Genomic DNA, 23,262 nt, shown 5'->3' with positions numbered 1-23,262 from the left:
CCTTGGTGTACCGTGCTAATTGAGAGCCAGTCAACTCAAGCACTGTTTTCACTATGAGGGAGTACCACGACGTGTATCTTCGGCTGACTTTATAAATTGCATCCAGATGCTTAGGTAGAGTACCTTATGAAGAAGATGCGTATTTTGCAATTCAATGCTGACAAGTCTTAAACTCACCAAAATTGAGACTTTTATGTGTATGTTTTGCTAGGCATCGTGCGGTACAGTGGCGCACATGAAGTGCGTTGAGCTGAGCTCAGACCGAGCGAAACATGTAGCATATGACCTTTTGAAGTGCTCAATTCATTGTGATATTGTATGATAAATAAGGACTTTAGCTCTCGCTGAGAGAGCCCATATCCTTCAACAACTCTCGATACGAATCCGCCTCCGCCACCATCTCCTCCATCCCCCTCGCCTTCCTCATCGCATCCTCAATCCTCGCAAACTTCCCTCCAGCCTCCGGTCTCCCCCCCAACTCCGCATCCCACAACGCGCCACCAACGTTCCCTTCCTCAGCAGACATCTGTTCATAAATCTCATCCCTCGGCCCTTCCCCGTCCTTGCCCGTCTCGCCTGGGACGCGGGGGATAATGTGGACGTGGACGTGCGACACCGTTTGCCCCGCGTCGGCGCCGTCCTGGACCGCAATGTTAAACGATCCAGCCTCCGGCGCTGCTGGTTCTGACGTGGACGTGGTGTTGGAAAAGTAGCGACGGGCGAGCATCTTCTGAATGAGTTGTGTCGTTGTGAAGAGGTCCGTAACCTCGACGAGCTGGAGATCCGTGAGGCGTTTATGGGGTTTGAGGGGGCAGACGAGGACGTGGCCTGGGAGGAGGGGCTTGAGGTTTACCAGGGCGAAGGAGTGTGCTGTCTTGTAGAAGACCTGGTCTTGCATTAGTCTGGGGCTGTGGCCGTGATGCCTGAGTTCAAGTTCTTGTCGAATGAAAGAAAGCGGTGCTTATGTCACACCTGTAGAACGTTTCCAGATCAAGATGATTATGAGAAGCCGCGAAGCTATCATGAGATCGATAGCTCTCGTATCAGGGTTTCAATGACTGAGAAATGGAATGAAATGCAACTAACCTGGCTGGTGACCTCAAATGGCCCGAAATGAATCTTATCTTGAGAGCTCATGTTTCGTCGGGTATCAAGGGTCTGAGCTCGAAATACCTTCTGTGCCAAAGACCGTGACTTGAACATAGCCTATTGCCAACTATGCAAGGCGATAAAGCCGATTTGTAGCTTCAACGAGAGTAGATTGATTGCGGGCGATCGTTGGTGGAGCTAAGTTTGGAAATTGTTAGCACAGGTGAAGAAATACAGTGGCGTCATCATCACAGGCAAAGTCCCCTTCAACATTTCTAATCCTTGCTTCATCGCAGTTGGTCAATTTCCACTCACAACACATCTCTAATTTGAACACAAATTGTTTATGAAGCTGCGGGCGAATCACTTTGGGCATGAATGGTACAGTAGACTTGGGAGTTGATGTGCTTTTGAATTCGCCATTCCCCGAATGCCATTTTAGACCCTAACAGATCCCCGATTCCTGATATAATACAAAATTACATAGCGTAATTAAATGCGGCTCGTTTTCTACTGAGCAAGGGTCTTCCCCTGCACCGGGAGAAGCTTTGACTGTTGTGCCGCAAAGAACTTCTTTGACTCCAAGCACCGCTCGCTCTTGCAACCAGGGCACCGCAGCTCCATCTGCGGCGAGCAAGCCACATTACTGTTAAGATGCGCCTTGGCGATGTCGGCGAGAGCCTTGATGAAGACGGGGCTACCGTTCAAACTCTCAACTCTCTTGACGGTCTCCGGGCTTCCAGAGTCAGCGATGACCTCGAGGTCCAATTCGAACAGGGTCTCGATGTGGTCCGATGTGAAGGCAATAGGAATCAACACCAGGTCCTTCTGGCCCTTATGGACGTAGTTCTCGACCGAGTCAGAGGTCTGGGGACCCAGCCAGGCGGACGGGCCAACCTGAGACTGCCAGCAGAGGCGGTAGGGGTTGGAGAACTTGAGGCGCTGCATGACAGCGTAGACGGTCGCAGCAACCTCGGCCGGGTACGGGTCGCCTCTGTTGACCACGGACATGGGCAAGCTGTGGGCGGAAAAGATCAGGACCGCGTCCTTGCGTCTGTCCTCGGGGTATTCCAACAGCTTCGCCTCAATGTTCTGCGCAAACGCCTCGACCAGGCCTGGGTGTACCGGCCAGCGATCAATCACACTCCATGAGATGGTACCGTCGCCGGGCGTGGTCTCTCCGACGGCCTTTCCTTCCAGCCGTTGCCGCCACTTCCACAACTCGTTGATGCTGCTTCCTGTCGTTGAGCACGAGTACTGGGGGTATTGTGTGAATGCGACCGCTCTTCCGCCTCTTCCCTTTCCAAAGCCATCCTCGAACAACTTGTTGTACATCTCCTCCGTCAGGGGATCGGCGTAGCGGAAGGCCGTATACGGCTTGTGCGGTGCGGTCTCGGGGGAGATCTCATCAAGGATCTTGCACATCTCGGCGTTTTGATACTCGGACCACTTGCGGATAGGTGAGCCGCCACCAATATCGGCGTATTGCTTCTGAATCTTGGGGGTTCGTCGCTTCGAAATCAGGGGACCGAGGTAGTTCTGGAAACGACCGAGGGGAATCAAGTCGCCATCTGCCTGCGCATCGTTAGCTCTGTGTCGAAGATGTTGAGTGATGAGGAGCACCTACAAAAAGCCTGCTCAGGAAGTCTCCCACTTCGTCCGTTGTTGAAGGACCACCCATGTTCATGAATACCATCGCCGTTGGGCCCTTGGATCCAACAGAGTTTTGTGTCACAGGTGGTACCACGGTTGCCATTGACCTAAGCTGTGTAGCCGACTGCTTCGGCAGCGCCTTAACGAGTGGCGAGGAGGCATTGCGCGCTGATGTTGTCGCCTTGGACAAGCTCCGCGAGAGCTGTCCTGTTGAGTATTTAAGCGCCATTGGATCGTGACAATGGATGGGTGTGAATACTTGACAAAAAAAAAGTGAAGTCGGAAGAGAAAAGGTGGTTATTGTTCAACTGGCTCTAGATTCTCGCACTTGTGGCAATCCGCGAACCCCGGTGATGCGTCGATGCTGGGCGACACTTTGAGGAATTCGGGCTTCGATGACGAAGGAAATCCCGATCTGGACAGCAGCCCACCGAGCACCGAGCAGGACCCCTGCGAGACCGAGAAGATACCTTGATACTTGTCGAGTCCCCTGGTTTGGCCCCGAAACAGCTGCTGCCTAGGTACTCCCCTAATCCACCCCAGAATTGGCCAATAAGGTGCTGCGTAATCCAAAAATGACGGTCACGTGGTCGCGCGCTGTGTCCTGCGAGCTTGGCGCGCGAGCTCCCCAGGTGCGCGAAGGCCCCAGTCGCGCTGGCTGCCTGGAGCGACGCCTGCTGAGTGTTCGATACCTTATATCCATCCCCCATCGCAGCCAACGCAGTCCAAACAGCATCTTCTGGTCACATAATCATAGTGAATCATTCAAGATGGCTGATCGCGGACATTTCAAAAGAGAGGAGGAGGATGAGGATGAAGCCGAGGAGGAGCTTGACGAGACCGTGAGTCTTATGCACTGTGGATCATGACTTACAACTGACCTCTCGCAGGACTTCAAGGCTCAGAAAGATGCCATTTTGCTCGCCATTGACGTAAGCTCATCAATGCTGCAGCATCCCCCCGCAACAAACTCCAAGAAGGCCGATAGGGACAGCGCCGTCGAGGCAGCTTTGAAATGCGCCTATCATCTCATGCAGCAGCGCATCATCTCCAACCCCAAGGATATGATGGGTATTCTCTTCTTCGGCACGGAGAAGTCCAAGTTCCAAGAAGAAAGCGGTAGGGCCGGTCTGAGCTACCCACACTGCTACTTGTTCACAGACCTCGATGTCCCCGCTGCTGAGGATGTCAAGGCACTGAAGACCCTGGTTGGTGCTGATGGAGAAGAGGCCGAAGACGAGGATGAGGTATTAGTGCCGGCGGAGGAAGAAGTGCAAATGGCCAACGTCTTTTTCTGCGCAAACCAAATCTTCACCACTAAGGCGGCGAACTTTGGCAGCAGACGACTGTTCATCATTACAGATAACGACAATCCTCACGGCAAGAACAAGGATGCCAAGTCGGCCGCGGCTGTTCGTGCAAAAGACTTGTACGATCTTGGTGTCGTGATAGAGCTTTTCCCTATTACCAGAGACGAGAAGAAGTTTGACCTTGGCAAGTTTTACGATGTAAGTACTGAGCCGTATCACTAGATTTGGCACAAAGCTGACCGTACAGGACATCATCTATCGAGACCTAGTTGCAGAGGCCAATCTCTCCGAGACCAGAAATTCAAAGTCCGGCGATGGCCTCAGTCTTCTCAACTCATTAATATCAAACATCAACTCCAAAGAAACCCCCAAGCGCTCCCTATTCTCCAACCTCCCCTTCGAGATCGCCCCTGGACTTAGAATATCGGTCAAGGGATACAACATTCTCCACCGTCAGACCCCAGCAAGAACATCATACATCTGGCTGGACGGTGAGAAACCTCAGCTCGCCAACGGCGAAACGACACGAATCGCCGAGGATAGTGCCCGGACGGTTGAAAAGGTCGAGTTCAAGAAGGCTTACAAATTTGGTGGCGAATACGTGCACTTTGCACCAGAGGAGCAGAAGTCTCTCAAGGACTTTGGCGCCCCTGTCATCCGCATCATCGGCTTCAAGCCGCGGTCTATGCTCCCCTTCTGGGCGAGTATCAAGAAGTCAACATTTATCTTCCCGTCAGAGGAGGACTACGTTGGCTCCACCCGTGTCTTTAGCGCTCTATGGCAAAAGCTGCTCAAAGGCCAAAAGATTGGCATCGCATGGGCTGTTACCCGCGTCAATGCCAGCCCAATCCTCGTTGCCGTCATTCCTTCCCATGAGAAGTCTGAAGACGACTCAGGAACACCCTACTTACCTGCCGGTCTATGGCTCTACCCGCTCCCCTTCGCTGACGACCTGCGCGAAGGCCCCGAGCCCCCAAGCAACCTCGTCGTCAGTTCCAACGAGCTCATCGACAAGATGCGCATCATCGTCCAGCAGCTCCAGCTGCCGAAGGCCATGTACAACCCCAAGAAATACCCCAACCCATCGCTGCAATGGCACTACAAGATCCTCCAGGTCTTGGCCCTTGAGGAGGAGTACCCTGAAAAAGCAGAAGATCTCACAGAACCAAAATACAAGGCCATCAGCAAGCGGGCTGGCGGTTACCTCGACGATTGGGCCGAGACCCTTCAGGACGAGACCAAGATTGCGTTGGCAAAGGCGGCCATCAAGCGTGAGGCGGCCGACGATGAAGACGAGAGGCCAGCCAAGAGAGCAAAGGCTGCACCGAAGGCTGCAAAGGTTTCCGGATCTGGTATGACAACGGCACAGCTCAAGGAGTCTGTGGCCAGCGGTGCGGTGAGCAAGATGCTAGTAGCCGATTTGAAAGAGATTCTTGCGGCAAGGGGACAGAGCACAGCAGGCAAGAAGAGTGAGCTGGTTGAGAGAGTTGAGGAGTGGGTTGAAGAGAATGCTTGATGCTATTAGGGCGTGACGACTTTGCGATGAAACTGTATTATACCACTTGATGCCGAGTTCCTAGCAGGCTTATTGAAGGGGAGTTTCACCTTAAGTGCACAACACGCAAGTGTGTTCTGTTTATTTCGGCACCAGGAAAGTCATTGGCTGTCGTGCCCTACATCGCCATGTCCTACCACGCCTATTGGATCATATCAGCCTACCGATTCCAACGAGCGTGGCTCAGTCCTTCTTCCTGCGCCGCGCTGTTGCGCAAGAAGCCGACCTAACAGGAAAACAGGCGCCCAATTATGTGCAAGATGGGAGCCACCACGCTCCGCCAAGGCTCGCTCAGCAAGACACATATTCTGCTGGGGTATTCGCCACCAACGGACATCTCGAGATACTATTTGGGGAGCCCATCTGCAAGCGAGCGGCGAAACATGCAAGTCAGTTCGCCCGCTCTGGGTAGGGTGGATTTCAATTGGCTTTGCAGTGGTCAGCCAGAGACTTGTTCTGCCGCCCTCTCCACGCCGACGTCCAAGTTATCACCTACTGTGCTTGCCAGCCTGATGAGCCAACGCCCTACGAGGTGTATTGCGACTACTTGCAACGGGAAGGTTTATAATGACCGCTTGGGCTATCGTCATTCATCTCCTGCACATAATCAAGTACACACAAGTTCTGATGGCCAGCGGAAAGGTTTCCTATCTGACCGGCCAACATTAGTATTTACGTACATTTCTAGACCTACGAGGCGATGGCGAACACATCCGAAGAGACCAGACGCGAAGCTCCGCCGGACTCAAGCAAGGCTGAGTCGAAACTCCTACAGTGGCCACCAAAAAAGCTTGAGATTTGCTTGCTCATGGTGACCGTTATCATAACATACATTGGGACCTTGCTTCTGAATGATGGTCGCGACATTGAAAGCTTTCCAACCACGTGGAAGTTCGCAAGCGAATTTTCCCGGCGCGTAAGATACTGTGCTGCCTATATGCGTCTAATACTGTGCATAGGGCCCCACGATTGTACCCTTAATATTTGCCTTCGTTGTTGGCAGGACCGTTAGGAGCTATACCCATTGGAGATTACAAGAAGGAGAGCATATGGGGACCTTGGACAGCTTCTTCGGATCAACTACGTTAACCGGCACGATCACGACTATAGTCGATCTAAAGAAGGTTGGGATTTTGGGTATCTCAATAATAACCATTTGGTCGCTATCACCACTCGGAGGACAAGCAGCGCTTCGAGTACTAACCCCGCGAGCCGAAGAAATCTCGTCTATCACGACCCTCCCATACCTAGACAACAACGTTCTTTTCCCCTCAAGATATGCGACGGGAGGGCTCACTGGTCAGCAAATCCCCATCAACGCATTGGTCTTGGGATCTCTAGGAGCCACAGATGCAGTGAAAAGGTCAAAAAAGACACATGGGGCAATGTCAAGGTCCCCATGATCGAGTCCTTTTCGAATCATACCCAGCTTGATAGCAACGAGTGGATTCTCTTGGATCAGTCCAAGGACGATGTAGTATACGCTGCACTTGTTGGCCTCCCCGTTGCCAATGTCCCTCAAAGACATAGGTCCAGCTTTGCTCTAGAGACCTCGTACTTGAAGTTGGACTGTACCGAGCTACGCGACTTCCCAGGGAACGTCTCTCAAGCAGTCAACATTCCGCGGCAAGGATGCAGGAATGGTGGATGCAACCAAAGATTCAAATGGGGCGAACTTGCCACTATTCCATATCCGCAAGGAATGCGCAACTCGACACGGGTTACTGAACGCTGCGTTGTGCCTGACATTGCTGCCAGAGAGTTGCTGTACTGGGACTACAACTCTATGGATTCAGGAGGCGGCCATACAATGGCAAAGTGCTCCATGACCACGTCATTCATCGGCGTTCGTGTCTCGTGTTCGGGCTGGGATTGCGAGGCCACAGCGATACGACTGACAGCACTGGCGCCCGGGGAAAGTCGGAGGACGAACATAACCTTCTTCGATAGCTGTCCCAAAGAGGAAGAAAGCCTATGGAACTGGTTCTTCCAGTGTTTCAGTACTTTGACGGACAACGGCAGCGGGGGAGTGGGTGTGACCACCATTTTACAATCGTACTTGGTCGATCCGAACCTGGGATTGAACTCCACGGCTGCTCGTAACCTTCCACCGGTCTACACGATAGGAAAAGAGTTGTTTTCCGTTCGCCTGGGCCAGATTCTCAACACCTACTGGCTGGCCATGATAGGGAACGAGCCGTTGTTCCTGGGTCATCCCGAGAACTACGACGGCGTAACAACGTGGTCTCCGGGAAGCGGAGACGCCTTGTCTTACGACAACTACGTCTTCTCAAAGTCGGAAGCCAATGTATATGTTCGCGTACAAGTTCTCCGATATGATAAGGCGTGGATGGCCGTTTTGATCGCGTCAACTTTGGTGTTGCTGCTCACAACAATCTTGGACTTTGCGCTGAACCTGAAGATTTGGGTCCCGAAGCTTCTAATGAACACCTCGACTTTGACGAGGGGTAACCCCAACTTTGAGGTGCCGGTCGGCGGTGGAGCGCTTTCAGACGAGGCTAGGGCTAGGCTCTTAGCCGACGTTAAGGTCAGGTTCGGGGATTCTGAAGGGGTCGATGATTCTCATGATCTCATAATTGGAAATTGCGTGGAATACGGGGGTCGTGTGTCTAAGCTGACGAAGCGCAAACTTTACGCTTGACGGCTTTGCCTAGATAATATGACAGATTCTTCCTTCCATTTCAACAGACAAGACCTTCCGGACTACTGATGGAATCTCGCAAGCGAGGTGGTGTCTTGATATGATGCGAAGCGATGTTCAGGTTGAGACTCCAAGGTTCCCCCTCCGCCGTCATGCCGTTGTGGACTAGTCCAAATCACTTCCTTTTCGAAGAGGATGTGAATATCATCAGGTTTCTCAGGTGGCGTCTCCTTGCGATCAGGACCGTCTCCGGCATCTCGGAATTAGCCGGCAATCACTATTCGGTGAAGTGGAACCGACCGGCGAGTCGTGACGGAGGAAACTCCCGACGGACTCTCCGGAGGACAACACAAGCCCGTGAGTGCCGGGAAGACTGCCAAAAAGGGTCGCGGGAAGGAAGCATTTGTCACTCTATGTGATCATTACTTACCTTGAAGCTTCAGAGCCAACTCTCGATGAAATGACTGCGCCAGATAAAGTACCTCGGTCTACGTCAAGACTCTTTGCAATTTGTTTGCGCATCGAATTGCTGCTCCTCAAAAGAGACAGGGGGGTTGAGATGAGCGGCGCTCGGATAGGCGGGCTTGATAAATCCGCGCAAGCGGACAAAGAGCATGCAAATCCGGCATGGTGTAGCGGTTAGCATACTCCGCTTTCATAGAAAGTCCCGGAGAGATCCGAGTTCGACTCTCGGTGTCGGAACGTTTACATTTTTGCACATTGTAGGAAAGACACGAAGCTAGCTAGCTAGCTAGGTAGGACCAAATGCCGTTTCTACCAAACCTTTAAGTGATTTTTGGCGGCCTGGACGCAAGGAATCAATTCGTTGCTATTCCTTTCGTTTACGATGTGGTGACTTGAGTTACTGCTTCTGGTCTGTGCTGTGCGGGCGATACCGGTTGATCGTTGTGTAAAGTACACCAGGTAAGGTACTTTGTTACTGACAGCTTCAGCTTTAGTTGCGCCTTGTGTTCAGTCTCCATGCGTATAGACTGGTCCAAAATCACGAGTATTTATTTTGGATTCAAGAAATCTGACCGAAGAAACTTTTATTACCTGACTCTCTTCGTAAGTCAGCCGTGAATCGTGAATGTACTTGTTGACTGACCACCCATCAAAATGCCCGAAGAAGGCCGCAACTGGTCAAAGTACCCAAGATAAGGTAAGGTAAATAGCAAATAATTACATATAGAAACAAACCCCTTCCTCATCTGGCCCTTTCAATTACACCTCCTAATACTAAACCCCCCATTATAATTCGGAATCGGATTCGCCCCAACATGCCCGAAAAAGTACCGATGGTACCGATTCGAATCCTCCCCATCCGCAACCGCATAACACGACCCTCCTTTCCCCGGATCACGATCCGCCACCTTCTTCCGCGCGCCGGGCTTTTCTTCCTTGACGTCAACTGACATTTGGCAGTAACTAAAATACCAGTCCTGGCATTCTGCTACATAACACTGGTTCGTTTTGCCCACTAGCGGCTCGGTGCCGAAGACGTTGTTGAAGACGTCGTACATGATGGCTAGCGCTTCTTTGGTGTTCTTTTGGCCGATGCGGTTGCAGGTCCAGTCTGTTGTTCCGCGCTTTTGCAGAGAGGAGGTAAGTGCTTGGGAAGTGGGGAGATCCCATGCTAGGGGACTTGCGTTGCTGCGATCGAGGGCGTCGAGGAGGTCTGCTGGGTGCTGGCGATGGGTTTCGTTGGTAGTGGTGTTTGTTTGCTCAGCAAAGGGCATAGATCTCCTCCACCCCTCGGAGCCACCTCTGGTATCAGAACAGCCCGCGCACTGGACGAACCCCCCCTGTCCCTCGCGGAACTTTGGCTTCGCAAACGGGTCTTCGCTGCTCCCTCCGTCTCTGAGGACCGGGTTCCAGGGATCGTCCTCAACATCTCTTCTCGTGGGACTGGAGTAGGCATCCGCGTTCTCCAACGTGCCTTGCTCATAGACTCTTCTGGCAATCCCATCGGCCCCGTGCTCAATCCTAACCCCAGCATCGTCGTCAACTACATGTCTCTGAACTGATGCCTCATCTAGGACATGTCTCTCGACACCCGATCGTGATGCTTCTACATTGATCACATTAGCCCGCGTCCACCGTGCTCTTCCCTCGCTCTCGGAGAAGCGAATGTCCTTGAAGGGCTTGTTACTGTCGCTGCCGTCGCGGTGTCGCGTGCTGTAGGGCCGGTCAAGAATCTCTCTGAGCCTCTCTTCGCCGTCTCCGCTGAGGTCGGCGTCGAGGATAGTCACTTTCCGTCGAGGGAGTGACAGGGCCCGTTGTGGAGCGCCGAGGGTGAGAGAGGCGGCTTGGAGGAGAAGCAAGTAGATGAGAGGGAACATCTGGATAGGACGATGAGTTTACTTGTTAACAGTTTAGGAGTCGTGGTTTGGGTACTTGCCATTGTGCAAACATCCACTGAGCACCTAGCCGGCAAAAACGTCTGATCTGAGTTGTCGATTTGGTGGTGAGTGGGAACCAAATGAGAGGAGAAAACCTCCAACCGAGAAGTAGGTATTGATGCCTCTTTTCACTCCGTGTTTACGAGGTCAATCCGTTTTCACGAAGCAAGGGACGGATTACCGTTGTACTGGCATCCTCAAACACGAGGCTCTGTTTAATGGTCAATAGGTGCCGGGGCCAAGGGAGGACAGAGGCCTTCTTTTAGAGTAGAGTCTTTCAGAGTTGACGAATGCGGCCAGCCAAAGCTATGTGAAGTAGACACAAATCTTGAGTAAATCTCTCAATAAACTGGCGTCTGAACAATCAAGGAAATGTGTATTGATGGTATCGACGGATACTCTTGTATCCCGTGCGGCAAAGTCTCCGCTGCTCTAAATCAGAGGAACCACAACCCTCTAGCGCTCAATGGCGCTGACGTCTATGTTCTAGGTATCTCAATCCTCCTCTCGCTATTCTTGTGAAATTACACAAACACTACATAGAACGTACAACCCTCCAACTCATGTTCACACCCACACTTTAGTTGTTGGGTATCAACTCTTCCTCCGTCAACACCTCCAGCGCCTCTGAGCTGGCGTTGGAGCTCAGATGCGGCGCCGATGAAGGTACAGGCTCGTAGGTCTCCTCGAGGAACACTGTGTACTCGGTCAGCAAGGAGGTTTCTCGTAGGTACTACACGAGCGGGATTGAACAACTTACCACCGGGCCGCACCATGAAGCTGGCAAACAAAGCCAGGCCAAACAGGGCTGCAAGGAGGACGAAGATGGCCTGATCAAAGACTCCGACAGTCGAGTAGTAAAGCGTGTTAAAGGCAATCGGGCCCAGCACCCTCGAAAGGGCGTGCAGGACGCCAATGGCGCCGAGCAGCTGGCCGACCTGGTCCGCAGGCACATGCTTGGTGATGGCGGCTTGAATGGTCGCACTGCCGAGGCCGCCAAAAGCAGTGACCATGCCAGAGAGCACGAATACGGCCTCGCTTCTCGCAAACAGGTATCCAAGGGAGCCTGTAACGTCCGATAGCAGAGCGAAGCGAAGGATCCAGCAGTCGACGTTGTCGGCGCCGTTGTTTGTCTCGACGATGGAGACGCCCGATACCCTCCTCCGGTAGGTTGCGGGCCGCACGCGGAAGACGTAGTTGACGAGCGGGAGGACGACAAGCAGCGCGACAACGCGGACCATGGAGACGGCGGAGATGTAGCGGGAGCTCTCCAGGGTGCCCCAGCCCCAGGTCTCGGGGGACTCAGAGTAGAGCAGGATGACGGTGCCGGCGCTCATGGCAGCCCCCAAGAGGATCATGTCGGTGAAGGAGAGCGCGACGATGTTGAGACGCAGCCTCGAGGAGGTGCCAGTTCCTGTGGGCCAGAGGATCCTGAGGGGAGCCAGGGGGTTGGCCGCCTTGATCGTGGACCAGGTTCCATCGCCGGCCTTTGCCTCCTTTTCTTGGTCGTGCTTTTGGCGGGCGCGGAGCTGGCGCTTCACGCTGAGGGACTCGGGAACGATGAGGCCGACAAATATGATGAAGTAGATGTGGCATCCCATGGTGACGTAGAATACGGAGAGCAGGTTACCTGTCCAGGCGGCAAAGTAGCCAGTCAAGAGGGGGCCGAAGGCGAGACCGCTGAAGAGGCAGGCATGCAGATATCCGATGCGCACACCGCGCTGAGATGGCGCGGTGCAGTCGCTGGTGTACGAGTTGATGAGGACGCTGCCTGCCGTGAAGGATCCGGTGAGACCGTCGGCGACAGCACCGAGCAGCAGCCAGTTGTAGTGGAATGTCCAGGGGAAGTTGGCACACAGGATGACGATGATCTCGGCTACGACGCCGCCGCAGGACGCCAAAGCCAGGAGTTTCCGACGGCCATAACGATCTGAGAGTTGGCCCAGCTTCGGGGCCGTGATCGCGGAGAGAATGCCGGTGGTCAAGTTGATGGCCAGGGTGAACATGGACACGCTCTTTTTAACCTCGGGGATGAGGCATTGCGGATTATCCGCGCCGAGTATCACAGGAGTGAATGCAAAGGCCGGATCCAGCGCCGTCTCGTCGGCGAAATGCCTTTGGCATACCAGATCGACGATTCTATGTCACACACGAATTAGCGACTGCGATCGGCCGCATAGACATCCCGAGATCATTTTGACATACAGGTTCAACTTGGGCACTAGAGAGCCTCCAAAGGCCAGCGTGAACAGAGCATACGGGATGAGAAGCCAGAAGACCTGGCGCATAAAGAGTCAGCACGTTTGTTCGGGATCACAGAGCGGCCCGAGCCGGAGCCAGAAAGAGAGAATCCTACAGAGGGCGTCCTCCACCACGGCAAGCCTTCAAAATCCGCATAGCCCGGCCACGTATCTTCGCAGGAGCTGTCGCCGTCGCGAGCGCCTGCGCTCAAAAGCGACGTGGTCTCTGTTGCCTCGTTTATGGGTTTCCCGTGGACATCCTGGTCTACTCGGGTCACTATGATGTCGTCTTTCGGTGCCGACATTTTTGGCTATTTTGTGTTGTTGTTGTTGTTGTTGCTCGTGCGCTGTATCGAATTTGTATGTGGTGTAGTGTGCTTGGTGCAGAACACGGCACAACTGTCGCAAGTAGAATCCCGAAGCGTTTTCGAGCTTTGTACCTGACAGATAAAAGGCCGCCAAGTTTCGTATCGAGTATTTGTGCCTTTGGAGGAGCTGTATCGTCGAGCGTCGGAGCTATATTCTGTCTTGGACGGTGTCGTTGGGGGCGAGCGCGGTAAGATGGACAGAGCGACACAGCCACGATTCCATTCCTGTAGGATCGTGTGTTCCGACGTACACAGCAGTTGGACGCCTCTCCGAGAGTAGAACTGTCAAGCCGGAAGAGGGACCAGAGCTGGAAGGGCAGAGGGGTACGGATACATGAGCAAGGGAAAGCGCTTTGCTCGGTGAAACGAGAAGTGGGAATGGGAAAAGAAATAGAAATCCGAGCTACGTAGTAGAGGACCGGGGGCCGCTGCCCACATCAAGAGATAAGGCGGGTGTGGGACAGCGATGGACGCTGATGAAATCGAGCCAAGGGCCCGGGCTCGCGAGAGACAATCACAGTGACCACACCCAGAAGTTGAGCAGGGGGGGGGGGCGGCTTCGACGACGGGTGTGGAACAAAGTGTGATGGGCCTAGGTGCTAGGATGGGAATGGGATGGGATGGGATGGGATGTGTCGTAGACTCGTGGAATGGGGACAGCGCCCCCCCGTACATGGATCGTAATGTTCACTTCAGAAAGCGGAAGGTCATAGCATCTCGAGGCGCCAGTGATTCCTATTGGAGCGGCGTTGGGACGTTGACAAGATTAGAGAAAGAGGGAGAGCAGCGCAACGCTTCGTCCGGCGTCCGTAACGGCCTAAACACGTTTCGGTTGGGGCCCTTGAGGCTTGGGGGGGCGTTGGACTGACGGCCCACGGGGAACTCGGGGATTCTGATAGAGAGGTCCATCATATTGCGGTCATGTCTGAGAGTTTGTGAGTTGTATTGGGTGTATTGTGTGGGTGGGATTAGCCCAGCGAAGGGAACTGAAGACGGCAGTGATTTGCCTGTAAATCCTCGGAAACTCGTACAGTAAGCGAAGAAAACAGGGAGGTCATAGTCATGGTCGGGGAATCGGGGAAAGATTGAGTAGGAAAGAGATACAAGGTACGAAGACTGAGGGAGAGAGAGAAGGAAGAAGGGTGACGACAAGACAAGACGACAGGACGCTCCCTGCCGCGGGTTGAGGAGCAACCATCCCGTAGGTCCTAGGATAGGTGCTTCAATCATAGGTGCGTGCCTGCCGGACTTAAGAGTGACCCTGTGTGAGTGAACCAATCTCGTGGGACAGAAGGCGCATGAGTTGGCGTCTGCCAGGCCTATCCATGACGCAGTTTCGCAGCTTCCATGGCCGATAAGGGGGGGGAGTGGGGGGATGCCACACCTCCAGAAGTTCAGCCACAACCCAGATCTGTCAGGGCCGCCGTTGCTTCGATATACGGTACCTAGGTACTTGGAGGTTAGTGTAGACAACTCCGCAAGCCTGCGAAGTGATTTCTAAGCTTGAGCCACTCCCGCGCGGGCACTTTACTCCAAGTTACATCACCAGAGCCAACTCCGCAGGCTAATTATCTGACTGTACGGAAACAGAGTAGGTACCGACGCCCACCGGCTCGCTAAAAGACGTTGTTGACTTTCAATCTGTCAACTCGTCGTCGTACGTAGTGTCATCGTTGTCGCAGTTCAGCAGGCCTCACATGTCCGAATCCCGGTTTATCAAAGACAATGAATCAACTCTCTCGCACGCGCAGTGCCACGTAGTTGCACAAAGGCATGCTCCATCCAGAATTCCCGTCCTCTCCTCCTTTCATTAACATATCTGGACGCCAACACAAACTTTGATGCCCAATATGGCAACACAGCAGCACACTGTCCAACACGACTCGACAAGGTTCGGTGGTCGGCATGTTTCAGCACCGACTGGCGGACCGGTCCCGCGGAACCAGTGTCCTGGAAGACGCCACGCTCTTCCCTTACTTCCACTGAAAGTTTGCCCTGCATCCTGTAAATTCCGTCCAACTTTCCCCTCTCATTAACTGGGCTGGACAGGTCGGCACGTTTCGCCTTATCGTTGTCGTTATCGTATTCCGGTTTCCGATTCGGTGGCCCCTCTCAAGACAATCCGAGAGCGACTTGGACCACTTGTTGGATAGATTATCCCATCTACCACTTGGGGATGTGTTTGCCGCCATCCGACGGCATATCCCATGGGCTTCCGCGAGGGTGCGCTGTCTTGTTTGGACTCCTGGAGACGACCACTCTTAAATTGTCAGACGGTGTTTTGCGCAAGCCACAACGTGCTGCTATTGCCTTTCTCGCCATGTGCTCGGTGCTGTTTGGATCGCCTGCTGCCGTGTTCCGCGGTGCTTGATACCAGGAAACGGCTTGTTGGACAGACAGCATGAGTCGGCACCTTGCGTAAACTCCGCTCGGCTGCGTGGATCCCAAACGCCACGCCATATTGCAAAGCAAGTGCTCAGAGCTCGTCACGAACAACTCATCCCCCAAAATATTGCCTCTTGGTAAGTATTACGCTACATCGAGAGAGAGACAAAAGAAAACCCCCCTCCCTTTCGACCCAACAGGACGCGTAGATGCTACTATGCCTCGGCAGCAGATTGAGGAAAGTGAGGGGGTGACAAGCTGAGAGTTCATGAATGCGGCTGCTCTTATCAATCTGTTAGCGGAGTTGGGGCTCCAATCACTGGCAAGATCCATGCACCCTCACCTTGTGTCGTCGTAATTGACTTCGATCTATGCTCGCACTACGTTGCTTGGGCAGGGCAGCACCATATACCATGTTAGACCTTCAGCTCGAAACCGCGGGTTTTGTAAAAATGCCGCCGTTATCTAGAATGAGAAAGATGCAAGAATGGTGTGTTTCCGACCGTCCAGGAATGCGATTGCTAGAATGGACATTCGTATACTTTTGGGTCAAAGCATTTTGTCAGGAGTTTAATCAGCATGGCTTTCAATGTTCTGGCCGGATAGGCGCTTGCATCGGTGACCCTGTCAGGCTTTCAATTCGGACCATGAGCTAGAAATCAAGTTCTCTTGGGATTCCAGCTTCACCGAGGATACCGAGGACATCAAGGTGTGCCTCGGTGAGCTGCATTGGGCCCATCATGTGGAACCAATCACCGTCACTGTCCAAAGCTGACTAAGACTTGCCAAGCCGCTCTCAGCCTTGTGTACCCATCCTTCACGATTGGCCTCGCATCACAATTTCTTTCGCGCAACGCCCTCGCGAAGGGGACTTTCGACAACCACAACCCGCCCTGCTCTCCGAAATTCTTCAGTACTCCTAACCGTCATGGGTGTCGTCAAGGGAGGTGTTTGGACCAACATTGAGGATGAAATTCTCAAGGCCTCCGTGTCCAAATATGGTCTGAACCAGTGGGCGCGTGTCTCGTCACTGCTAGCGCGCAAGACCCCGAAGCAGTGCAAGGCAAGATGGAACGAATGGCTGGACCCGAGCATCAAGAAAACGGAATGGAGCAAAGAGGAGGACGAAAAACTTCTGCACCTTGCTAAGCTTATGCCGACACAATGGCGCACCATCGCACCTGCCGTCGGCCGAACCGCCAACCAGTGTCTCGAGCGATACCAGAAGCTCCTCGACGAAGCCGAAGCAAGAGAAGCTAGTCAATTCGGTCTCACCGGTATCGATGGCGGCGAGGCATCGGCGCCAAGCGCCGACGATGTTCGACGATTGCGCCCCGGCGAGGTCGACCCAGACCCGGAGAGCAAGCCCGCCCGACCCGACACGATCGATCTCGACGAGGATGAAAAGGAGATGCTGAGTGAAGCCCGAGCGCGTCTGGCCAACACACAGGGAAAGAAGGCCAAGAGAAAGGCAAGAGAACGCCAGCAGGAAGAGTCGCGCCGTTTGGCTGCGCTGCAGAAGCGACGCGAGCTCAAAACGGCCGGCATCAACATCAAGGTCGTCACGCGCAAGAAGGGCCAGATGGACTACAATGCCGACATTCCTTTCGAGAAGAAGGCTGCCCCGGGATTCTACGATACCGCTGAAGAGCAGGTCCGGAACGAGCACCAGCGAGAGGCTTTCGACCCGAGAAAACAACAACTTGCGAGCAAGCGCAAAGGCGACGGCGACGACGATGGAGAAAACAAGAGGAGGAAGAAGGAAAAGGAGGCGCCCTCGGCATCGTTCCAGGCTGCCGTGAAGGCGGGCCAGATGCAGAAGATCAGAGAGGCCGAGCAGAGCAGCAAGAGAAGAGCGCTGAATCTGCCAGCGCCTCAGGTGAGCGAGGGCGAGTTGGAGGAGATTGTCAAGATGGGTATGATGGGTGAGAGGGCAAGCATGATGGCACGCCAAAGCGAAAACGATGCAACCCGCGGCCTGGTCAGCGAATACTCGACCCTGAACAACAACGCCCCGATCCGAACGCCTCGGGCTCCCGCCCAGGAAGACCACATCGCGAACGAGATCCGGAATATCAGAGCCTTGACGAACACCCAGTCTTCACTGCTCGGTGGCGAGAACACTCCGCTACACGAAGGAACCGAGTCGACTGGATTTGATGGTGTCGCCCCCCGCAAGCAAGTGGTTGCGACACCGAACCCCCTGGCAACACCAATGCACACAGATAGCGTTGGCCAAACGCCTGCACGCGTTGGACAGACTCCGATGAGGACGCCCCGTGACAGCTTTGCGTTGAACGTCGACGGAAGCCAGGCCCTCGTCTCAGCGACACCGAGAGATGTCAAGATGCGAGAAATGGCACTGCGTAGCCAATTGAAACAGGGTCTTGCATCTTTGCCCAAACCCAAAGATACCGAGTGGGAGCTTGAACTTCCCGAAGACCAAAGGGAGGTCGCTTTGAGCGAGGATCAGTTGATGGAAGACGCTGGAGAGAGGGATCGCCGGGAACGCGAAATCAAGGCGGCACAAGAAGCACTGGAGGCGCGGAGACGAACACAAGTCATGCAGAGACAGCTGCCACGGCCGGTCAAGGTGGATGTCTCGGCTCTGCTTTCGAACGCCGAGGCTTTTCAGGACGCTGCTGAGGCGCTCATTGCGCGTGAGGCTGCTGCTCTGGTCGCCAACGATGCTGCCAAGTATCCCTTACCCAACGCCAAGATCAGTGGCACCGCCCCGCGCTTGGAGGCTATCAGCGACGATGACCTTGCAGAGGCACGCCTCCAGATTATGTTGGAGACGAAGCCGACGCCTTCGCCAGCTGCAATCCAAACATCATTTGAGGCCAGGAGCAAGAACTCTTTGCTCCTAGGTCTGGGATGCTATGGCGACGACGAAGAAGGGGAGGAGGCAGCCATGAAGCACGCCTTCGACGTAAGTGACACCACCCAGTAGCCCCGTTTCCTACTTCAAGTTGACTAACCTCAGCATTCACAGGCTATCCAAGATTCCATCTCCAGCACAGCCGAAGAGGGCATCAAGCTCGAAAAGAAGCTGGGCCTGCACCTGGGCGGCTACCAGAAGCGCCAAAAGATGCTCAAGGACAAGATTGGCGAGGCCGCCGAGGCTCTGGACAAGGCCAACAACGCCCTCAGCGGGTTCAAGACGCTAGCCATCTCCGAGGAGGTGGCGATCCAACGGCGTCTGGGTGCTCTGCGGGAAGAAGTCGGGTTTGTTAGCAGGAGGGAGCGCGAGGCGCAGGAGTTGTACCGCAAGACCAAGGACGAACTTGATGCGCTGAGGGTTAATGGGATGAATGGACACTATTAAATGGAGGGAAGTGGGCGGGATGTGCGTGTATTTATAACGGGCGATGAGAACGGCACGGCAAGGCAATGCTTAGAGCCTGGATTCAAGGCAAAAATTGAAGCTTGTATGATGTGGGACCTCGAAAATGCTTCCGTTAGTATGCTAAAGTACCCCGTGCAACAAAATGCTATATATGATGATGTGACGACAACTTTTTCCCCCAAGTTATTAATTACCAGTATGATAGCCCCGACCCTTTACCGGCTTGTCTTTCTCGCACCCAGTCTGGGCAACTTGATCGGGATGAGCAGAGCCACCGAAACAAAAGCAATCACAGTACAACACAAGAACGTCGTCCGCAAAGCCGCCTCGTAACTCATGACGACCTGCTCGCGGTACGCAGCCGGCAACTTGACAATCGACTCGACGCTCTCCCTCACCTTGCGAATCACCTCATCCTTGTCCGGGCCCTGGACATACTCATCCAGGTACCCGACAAGCGCATTCTGCACAATGAGACTACTACTCGCCACGCCCAACACCATGCCCAGCGAGCGCCAGAGAATCAAGGTACTCGTGACAACAGCCTGCTCGCGCTGTTCGCTGGCGGCCAAAACAGCCATGAAGGTCCCCGGGAACTGGAACCCTTGGCCGATGGAGGAAGGGACGAGGCAGAGGAGGTAGACCCAGGAGGGCCAGCCGCGGCGCATGGTGGAGAGGGCGATTGTGCCGAGGAGGAGGCCTACTGCGCCGGTGAGGGCGGGCCATTTGAGGCGGCGGGTGTAGGTTATTAGAAAGCCTGTTGCTGTGCCGACGATGGAGGAGACGATGGAGGGGAGGACGAGGTTGAGGCCTGACGAGGTTGCTGTTGTGAGGAGGACGGCTTGGAAGAAGAGGGGGCTGGTTGTGGGCATGGTTAGATTTTGAAGTCTTCTTGCGCGAACATTTTTCTCTCTTCGGGGCGGTTTGGAAGTACATATCATGGGGTGAATAGGACTTACATGTTGAAGAGGATTGCGTTGCTGAGGAGAGCAGCGAAGAAGTTTGAAAAGATGAGGTTCATTCGGGGCGAGTGGCGGACGAGGTAGAGAGGCATGATGGGGCGGTTGGCGTAGGATTGGACGTAGAGGAAGACGGGGAAACAGATGCCAAAGATGACGAGAGACGCGATTACGAGAGGATGGGACCCTTGAGATGCTTGTTAGCTTGCCGTTTCGAATCGTACATAAACACTTGATGGGCGATCTGGGAGCCACTTACAAGGCAGAACGTTTCCTCCGAGGTTCTACAACATTGCAAAAAGAAGACGTTAGTTTCACAACTTTAATGAACCAGGCAGGACTACTGTACAACGCAGATGCCCCCATGTCATTCTGGAAGGGGAGGACAAAACTTACAAGACCGAGGACGAAGAAGGTGATGGCCGTGGTCAGGAGGATAGAGCCCTTGAAATCAAAAGCCTTGAGAGCCTCGATGAAGCTCTCCCGCTTAGTGCCGGCCATGCCCAGGTCGCTGGGGACGGCGATCATGGCGATGATGCAGCAGATGATGAGAGGCGGGACCTGGATGCCGAATTCCCAGCGCCAGCCGAGGTGGTCGGCCATGGCACCGCCCAGGGCCGCGCCGAGGGCGGAGCCGACGCCGTAGATCATGTTGATATAAGATTGGTATGCGCCGCGGTTCCTGTGCCTCACTGTCAGCATTTCAAACCCCTTCTCACAGTGACTCGATCTTTCCATTGCGTGTCAAGGTAGAACATTCATGTGCCATCCTACAAAGCGCGCAAGAAGGATATTGCAGAGTTGGAAATACTAACTCAATGGGAACCAAATCGCTAACAATGATACTACCCAGAGTCATCATCCCGCCCGCGCCAACTCCACACGCCGCGCGAGCGAGGATGAAGCTCGTCATGCTCTGCGCGAGCGCGCACCACACCGTCGCGAGGCAAAATATGACCATAGTGGCGACGTACGGCGGCTTCCGGCCCACGCTGTCCGACAACCTGCCCAAAATCGGCTGAAATGCCGAGGATGTCAACAGAAACGCCGTGGAGAGCCACGAGGCGCTGTTGGAGGCCTTGAAGTAGGACGTGATGACGGGATGGGAGGAGGCCATGATGGTGCCGTCGAAGCAGGCGATGAAGTAGGTGAGGAGGATCTCAGAGAAGATGAACCAGAAGCGGGAGCGGGAGATGCCGTTTAAAAAGGGAGTCGAGGCGACGCTGCTGCTGATGGAGACGGCGTCGTCGTCGTCGTTGTCGAGGTAGTCATTGTCACCTACGGCGGCGATGTCTCCGGCCTCGGAGGCGCGGTCGGAGCGGCTTGCGAGCGAGGGCCGGCGGTGTTTGGAGGCCGTGCTGTAGCGCCGGGGGCCTCGGAGGAGGGGGTTCACGGTCGACTCGGGCTCGAGGAAGGGGCCCGTAGAGGGGATGGACCTGGAGAGTAAGAGGTCGAACTCGTTTGGCGGGATGGCATTTTCGTCTTGCGGGGTGATGGGGAGAGGGGTCGTGGGCTCGTCGACCTGTAGAAGAGGCGTGCGCTCGCTGGAGTGGTGGCCGTTTGACGCTGCCGCCGACGACGACGCCGGATTGGGTTTCCGGGGGCCATTGTGAGAAATGGGTTTTACGGAAGAGTAGACTGGGGTGGCATTCAAAAATTTCACGATGGGACCGGGCGGGAGATCTGCCTTCATGAATCAGTCCTGACGTGGTTCTTGAGAGGTATGATGGGGCCGAGGGTTGAAAAAGCTTACTCGAGAGATCTAGATTCTGGAGATTTGAGATGGAGTATTGCAGCTGGACCGCGCGCAGGGGGGGTGGGGGAGGGGGGGGAGCCAAGGCCAACGACCTTGGTGTCCTTCGCTGCTGGCAATTGCTGTTCAGCCTCAAAGGATTGCGGTTCAGGAAACACAAATCGATGACATGGGTGACACACACACCAAGCAGATGCCACGAGTCAAGAAAGATGGGATGAGTGAGGTGAAGGAGAGAAGTAGACTGGAGACCGAGCAAGAGAAGAAGGCAAATCCAAGGTAAGGAAGGCAGAAAAGAGAAATTCCGCATTGAGATGGATGGGACGCGAGCGCGAGGAAAGCACGCCTTTTTTGCTCACCCTTGCCCCGGGAAGCCGTTGACTCAATAAATCGGTGTACGGAGTACTTTTGTACCTTTTTTCACTTTTGGGATCCGCCGTTTCCTTGTTCCCCCAAAGGAACCTCACAATATCACAATGTTGGTAGCAGCATGCAGAAAGGACTCTAGCAGTACATGGCGCCGCGGCATTGCTCCCGCCTACCGCTTACCGCCGGTGACGGCCCCGGCCTTTGCGCGCTGGCAAGTCTCAAGTTTGCCGGACCTGGTGACTCTTTTCAACTGTCAGCGCCGGCGTTGGCCCTCGTACAGTCTTACAGCCTGCCTTTCCAGCCCAGCTTGAACCCCCTTCCATCCGCATCACGCTCATCTCTCACTCGGATACCTTGCCATGTACATCAAGGGCGCCGTACTAAGGATCTCTCTTATCCCAAGTTCCCCTCCAACTTCCCTCCGCCATTGCCATACCAAAGGGCCTCAAAATTTGTTCATTGTCCAATCACGCAATAGCGGGTATGCAAAGGCGGCAGAAGCGTACAGCGCGGACTCAAGCCGACATGTGCCCGCTTAGCTTACCTTGTTAGCATGCGCGAAGACCGCCCCAGCGAAGGGGGGAGGGGGAGAGAGGAGATATTGCCCACTTCCCCAGCTGGGTGTCTTGCTTTTCCCGCTGCAGACTTGCCAGAACGGCGTTTTTGCAGTGGGCCGAAGGATTTGATCCCAGAGTGGGGGGTTCCTTCCATCCCGGCCAGCGGGGGTCCCGTTCCCGTGCCGGATATCGGAGCCGACCCGATGTGGTACGGGCTCACACTCGGCGTATTGCATATCGGTACCTATTACCCAACACTGGTACCTCTCCTGGCCCGATCTTCGCAACACTTCTATTACGGTTCTCTTCATCATTGAACATCATTGCAATTTTCATCGTTCATGGTCTTGGCCCTGTGCGCAGGTAATCTCGAGCATTTAATACCGGCAACGGGGACCTGCCGAGATGCTGTCATACATGTGCCACCGCCTCGCCTTTTTGTGTAACCTCACCTCCCGCAGAACGTTTCCATCCATTTTGGTCCTCCAGATTATTCGGTTGTGTACAGAGAGCCACCGAGATCGATCTCGCACAGATCGGTGTGCATCCCCGGCGAGAATGAAAATCACTCGGAGTATTTCTAGGCAGCTCTCTGCAGGCTGCTAGTAACC

The 23,262-nt window shown here is 54.3% G+C and overlaps 9 protein-coding genes and 1 non-coding gene across 10 annotated transcripts; 5 read left to right on the top strand and 5 right to left on the bottom strand.

Annotated features, from left to right (window-relative positions):
• Positions 1 to 265: 265 nt before the first annotated feature.
• Positions 266 to 1,358, bottom strand: BDP81DRAFT_417537 (HIT domain-containing protein). Its single transcript, XM_060589635.1, has 2 exons — positions 1,087 to 1,358; positions 266 to 886 (listed from the first exon to the last, which is right to left on the bottom strand). The coding sequence occupies exons 1-2, from the start codon at positions 1,201 to 1,203 to the stop codon at positions 335 to 337; spliced, it is 669 nt and encodes a 222-aa protein (XP_060449465.1). The 5' UTR covers positions 1,204 to 1,358; the 3' UTR covers positions 266 to 334.
• A 12-nt stretch (positions 1,359 to 1,370) lies between these two features.
• On the bottom strand, positions 1,371 to 3,136 carry BDP81DRAFT_417536 (ferrochelatase). Its single transcript, XM_060589634.1, has 2 exons — positions 2,717 to 3,136; positions 1,371 to 2,664 (listed from the first exon to the last, which is right to left on the bottom strand). Exons 1-2 carry the CDS (start codon positions 2,969 to 2,971, stop codon positions 1,600 to 1,602), a joined length of 1,320 nt encoding a protein of 439 aa, XP_060449464.1. The 5' UTR covers positions 2,972 to 3,136; the 3' UTR covers positions 1,371 to 1,599.
• A 319-nt stretch (positions 3,137 to 3,455) lies between these two features.
• BDP81DRAFT_468473 (Ku70 protein) lies at positions 3,456 to 5,785 on the top strand. Its single transcript, XM_060594486.1, has 3 exons — positions 3,456 to 3,584; positions 3,633 to 4,250; positions 4,300 to 5,785. Exons 1-3 carry the CDS (start codon positions 3,513 to 3,515, stop codon positions 5,566 to 5,568), a joined length of 1,959 nt encoding a protein of 652 aa, XP_060449463.1. The 5' UTR covers positions 3,456 to 3,512; the 3' UTR covers positions 5,569 to 5,785.
• A 1,524-nt stretch (positions 5,786 to 7,309) lies between these two features.
• On the top strand, positions 7,310 to 8,269 carry BDP81DRAFT_390193 (uncharacterized protein; the record flags this gene model as incomplete). The annotated part of the gene is made up of 1 exon (XM_060587370.1): positions 7,310 to 8,269. One exon carries the CDS (start codon positions 7,310 to 7,312, stop codon positions 8,267 to 8,269), a length of 960 nt encoding a protein of 319 aa, XP_060449462.1.
• A 621-nt stretch (positions 8,270 to 8,890) lies between these two features.
• BDP81DRAFT_t84 lies at positions 8,891 to 8,971 on the top strand. Its single transcript has one exon. It is a non-coding gene; the product is annotated as a tRNA-Glu (tRNA).
• A 518-nt stretch (positions 8,972 to 9,489) lies between these two features.
• On the bottom strand, positions 9,490 to 10,784 carry BDP81DRAFT_468472 (uncharacterized protein; the record flags this gene model as incomplete). The annotated part of the gene is made up of 2 exons (XM_060594485.1): positions 10,671 to 10,784; positions 9,490 to 10,611 (listed from the first exon to the last, which is right to left on the bottom strand). Exons 1-2 carry the CDS (start codon positions 10,671 to 10,673, stop codon positions 9,490 to 9,492), a joined length of 1,125 nt encoding a protein of 374 aa, XP_060449461.1. The 5' UTR covers positions 10,674 to 10,784.
• A 467-nt stretch (positions 10,785 to 11,251) lies between these two features.
• Positions 11,252 to 13,216, bottom strand: BDP81DRAFT_457820 (major facilitator superfamily transporter; the record flags this gene model as incomplete). Its single annotated transcript, XM_060593329.1, has 4 exons — positions 11,252 to 11,367; positions 11,432 to 12,810; positions 12,877 to 12,950; positions 13,028 to 13,216. 4 exons carry the CDS (start codon positions 13,214 to 13,216, stop codon positions 11,252 to 11,254), a joined length of 1,758 nt encoding a protein of 585 aa, XP_060449460.1.
• Positions 13,217 to 15,047: 1,831 nt separating this feature from the next.
• Positions 15,048 to 16,213, top strand: BDP81DRAFT_417531 (uncharacterized protein). Its single transcript, XM_060589633.1, has 2 exons — positions 15,048 to 15,261; positions 15,327 to 16,213. The coding sequence occupies exons 1-2, from the start codon at positions 15,121 to 15,123 to the stop codon at positions 15,648 to 15,650; spliced, it is 465 nt and encodes a 154-aa protein (XP_060449459.1). The 5' UTR covers positions 15,048 to 15,120; the 3' UTR covers positions 15,651 to 16,213.
• A 379-nt stretch (positions 16,214 to 16,592) lies between these two features.
• BDP81DRAFT_457819 (myb-like DNA-binding domain-containing protein) lies at positions 16,593 to 18,992 on the top strand (the record flags this gene model as incomplete). The annotated part of the gene is made up of 2 exons (XM_060593328.1): positions 16,593 to 18,596; positions 18,660 to 18,992. 2 exons carry the CDS (start codon positions 16,593 to 16,595, stop codon positions 18,990 to 18,992), a joined length of 2,337 nt encoding a protein of 778 aa, XP_060449458.1.
• A 236-nt stretch (positions 18,993 to 19,228) lies between these two features.
• On the bottom strand, positions 19,229 to 21,665 carry BDP81DRAFT_390189 (major facilitator superfamily transporter; the record flags this gene model as incomplete). Its single annotated transcript, XM_060587369.1, has 5 exons — positions 19,229 to 19,871; positions 19,973 to 20,159; positions 20,232 to 20,256; positions 20,369 to 20,654; positions 20,788 to 21,665. The coding sequence occupies 5 exons, from the start codon at positions 21,663 to 21,665 to the stop codon at positions 19,229 to 19,231; spliced, it is 2,019 nt and encodes a 672-aa protein (XP_060449457.1).
• Between the last annotated feature and the right edge of the window lie 1,597 nt (positions 21,666 to 23,262).

The sequence above is a fragment of the Colletotrichum phormii genome (assembly GCF_030913505.1).
Source record: "Colletotrichum phormii strain CBS 102054 chromosome Unknown BDP81scaffold_3, whole genome shotgun sequence".
NCBI classification, from domain to species: domain Eukaryota; kingdom Fungi; phylum Ascomycota; class Sordariomycetes; order Glomerellales; family Glomerellaceae; genus Colletotrichum; species Colletotrichum phormii.
The sequence above is the reverse complement of the archived record's forward strand: the minus strand, read 5'-3'. Positions and strand labels throughout refer to the sequence as shown.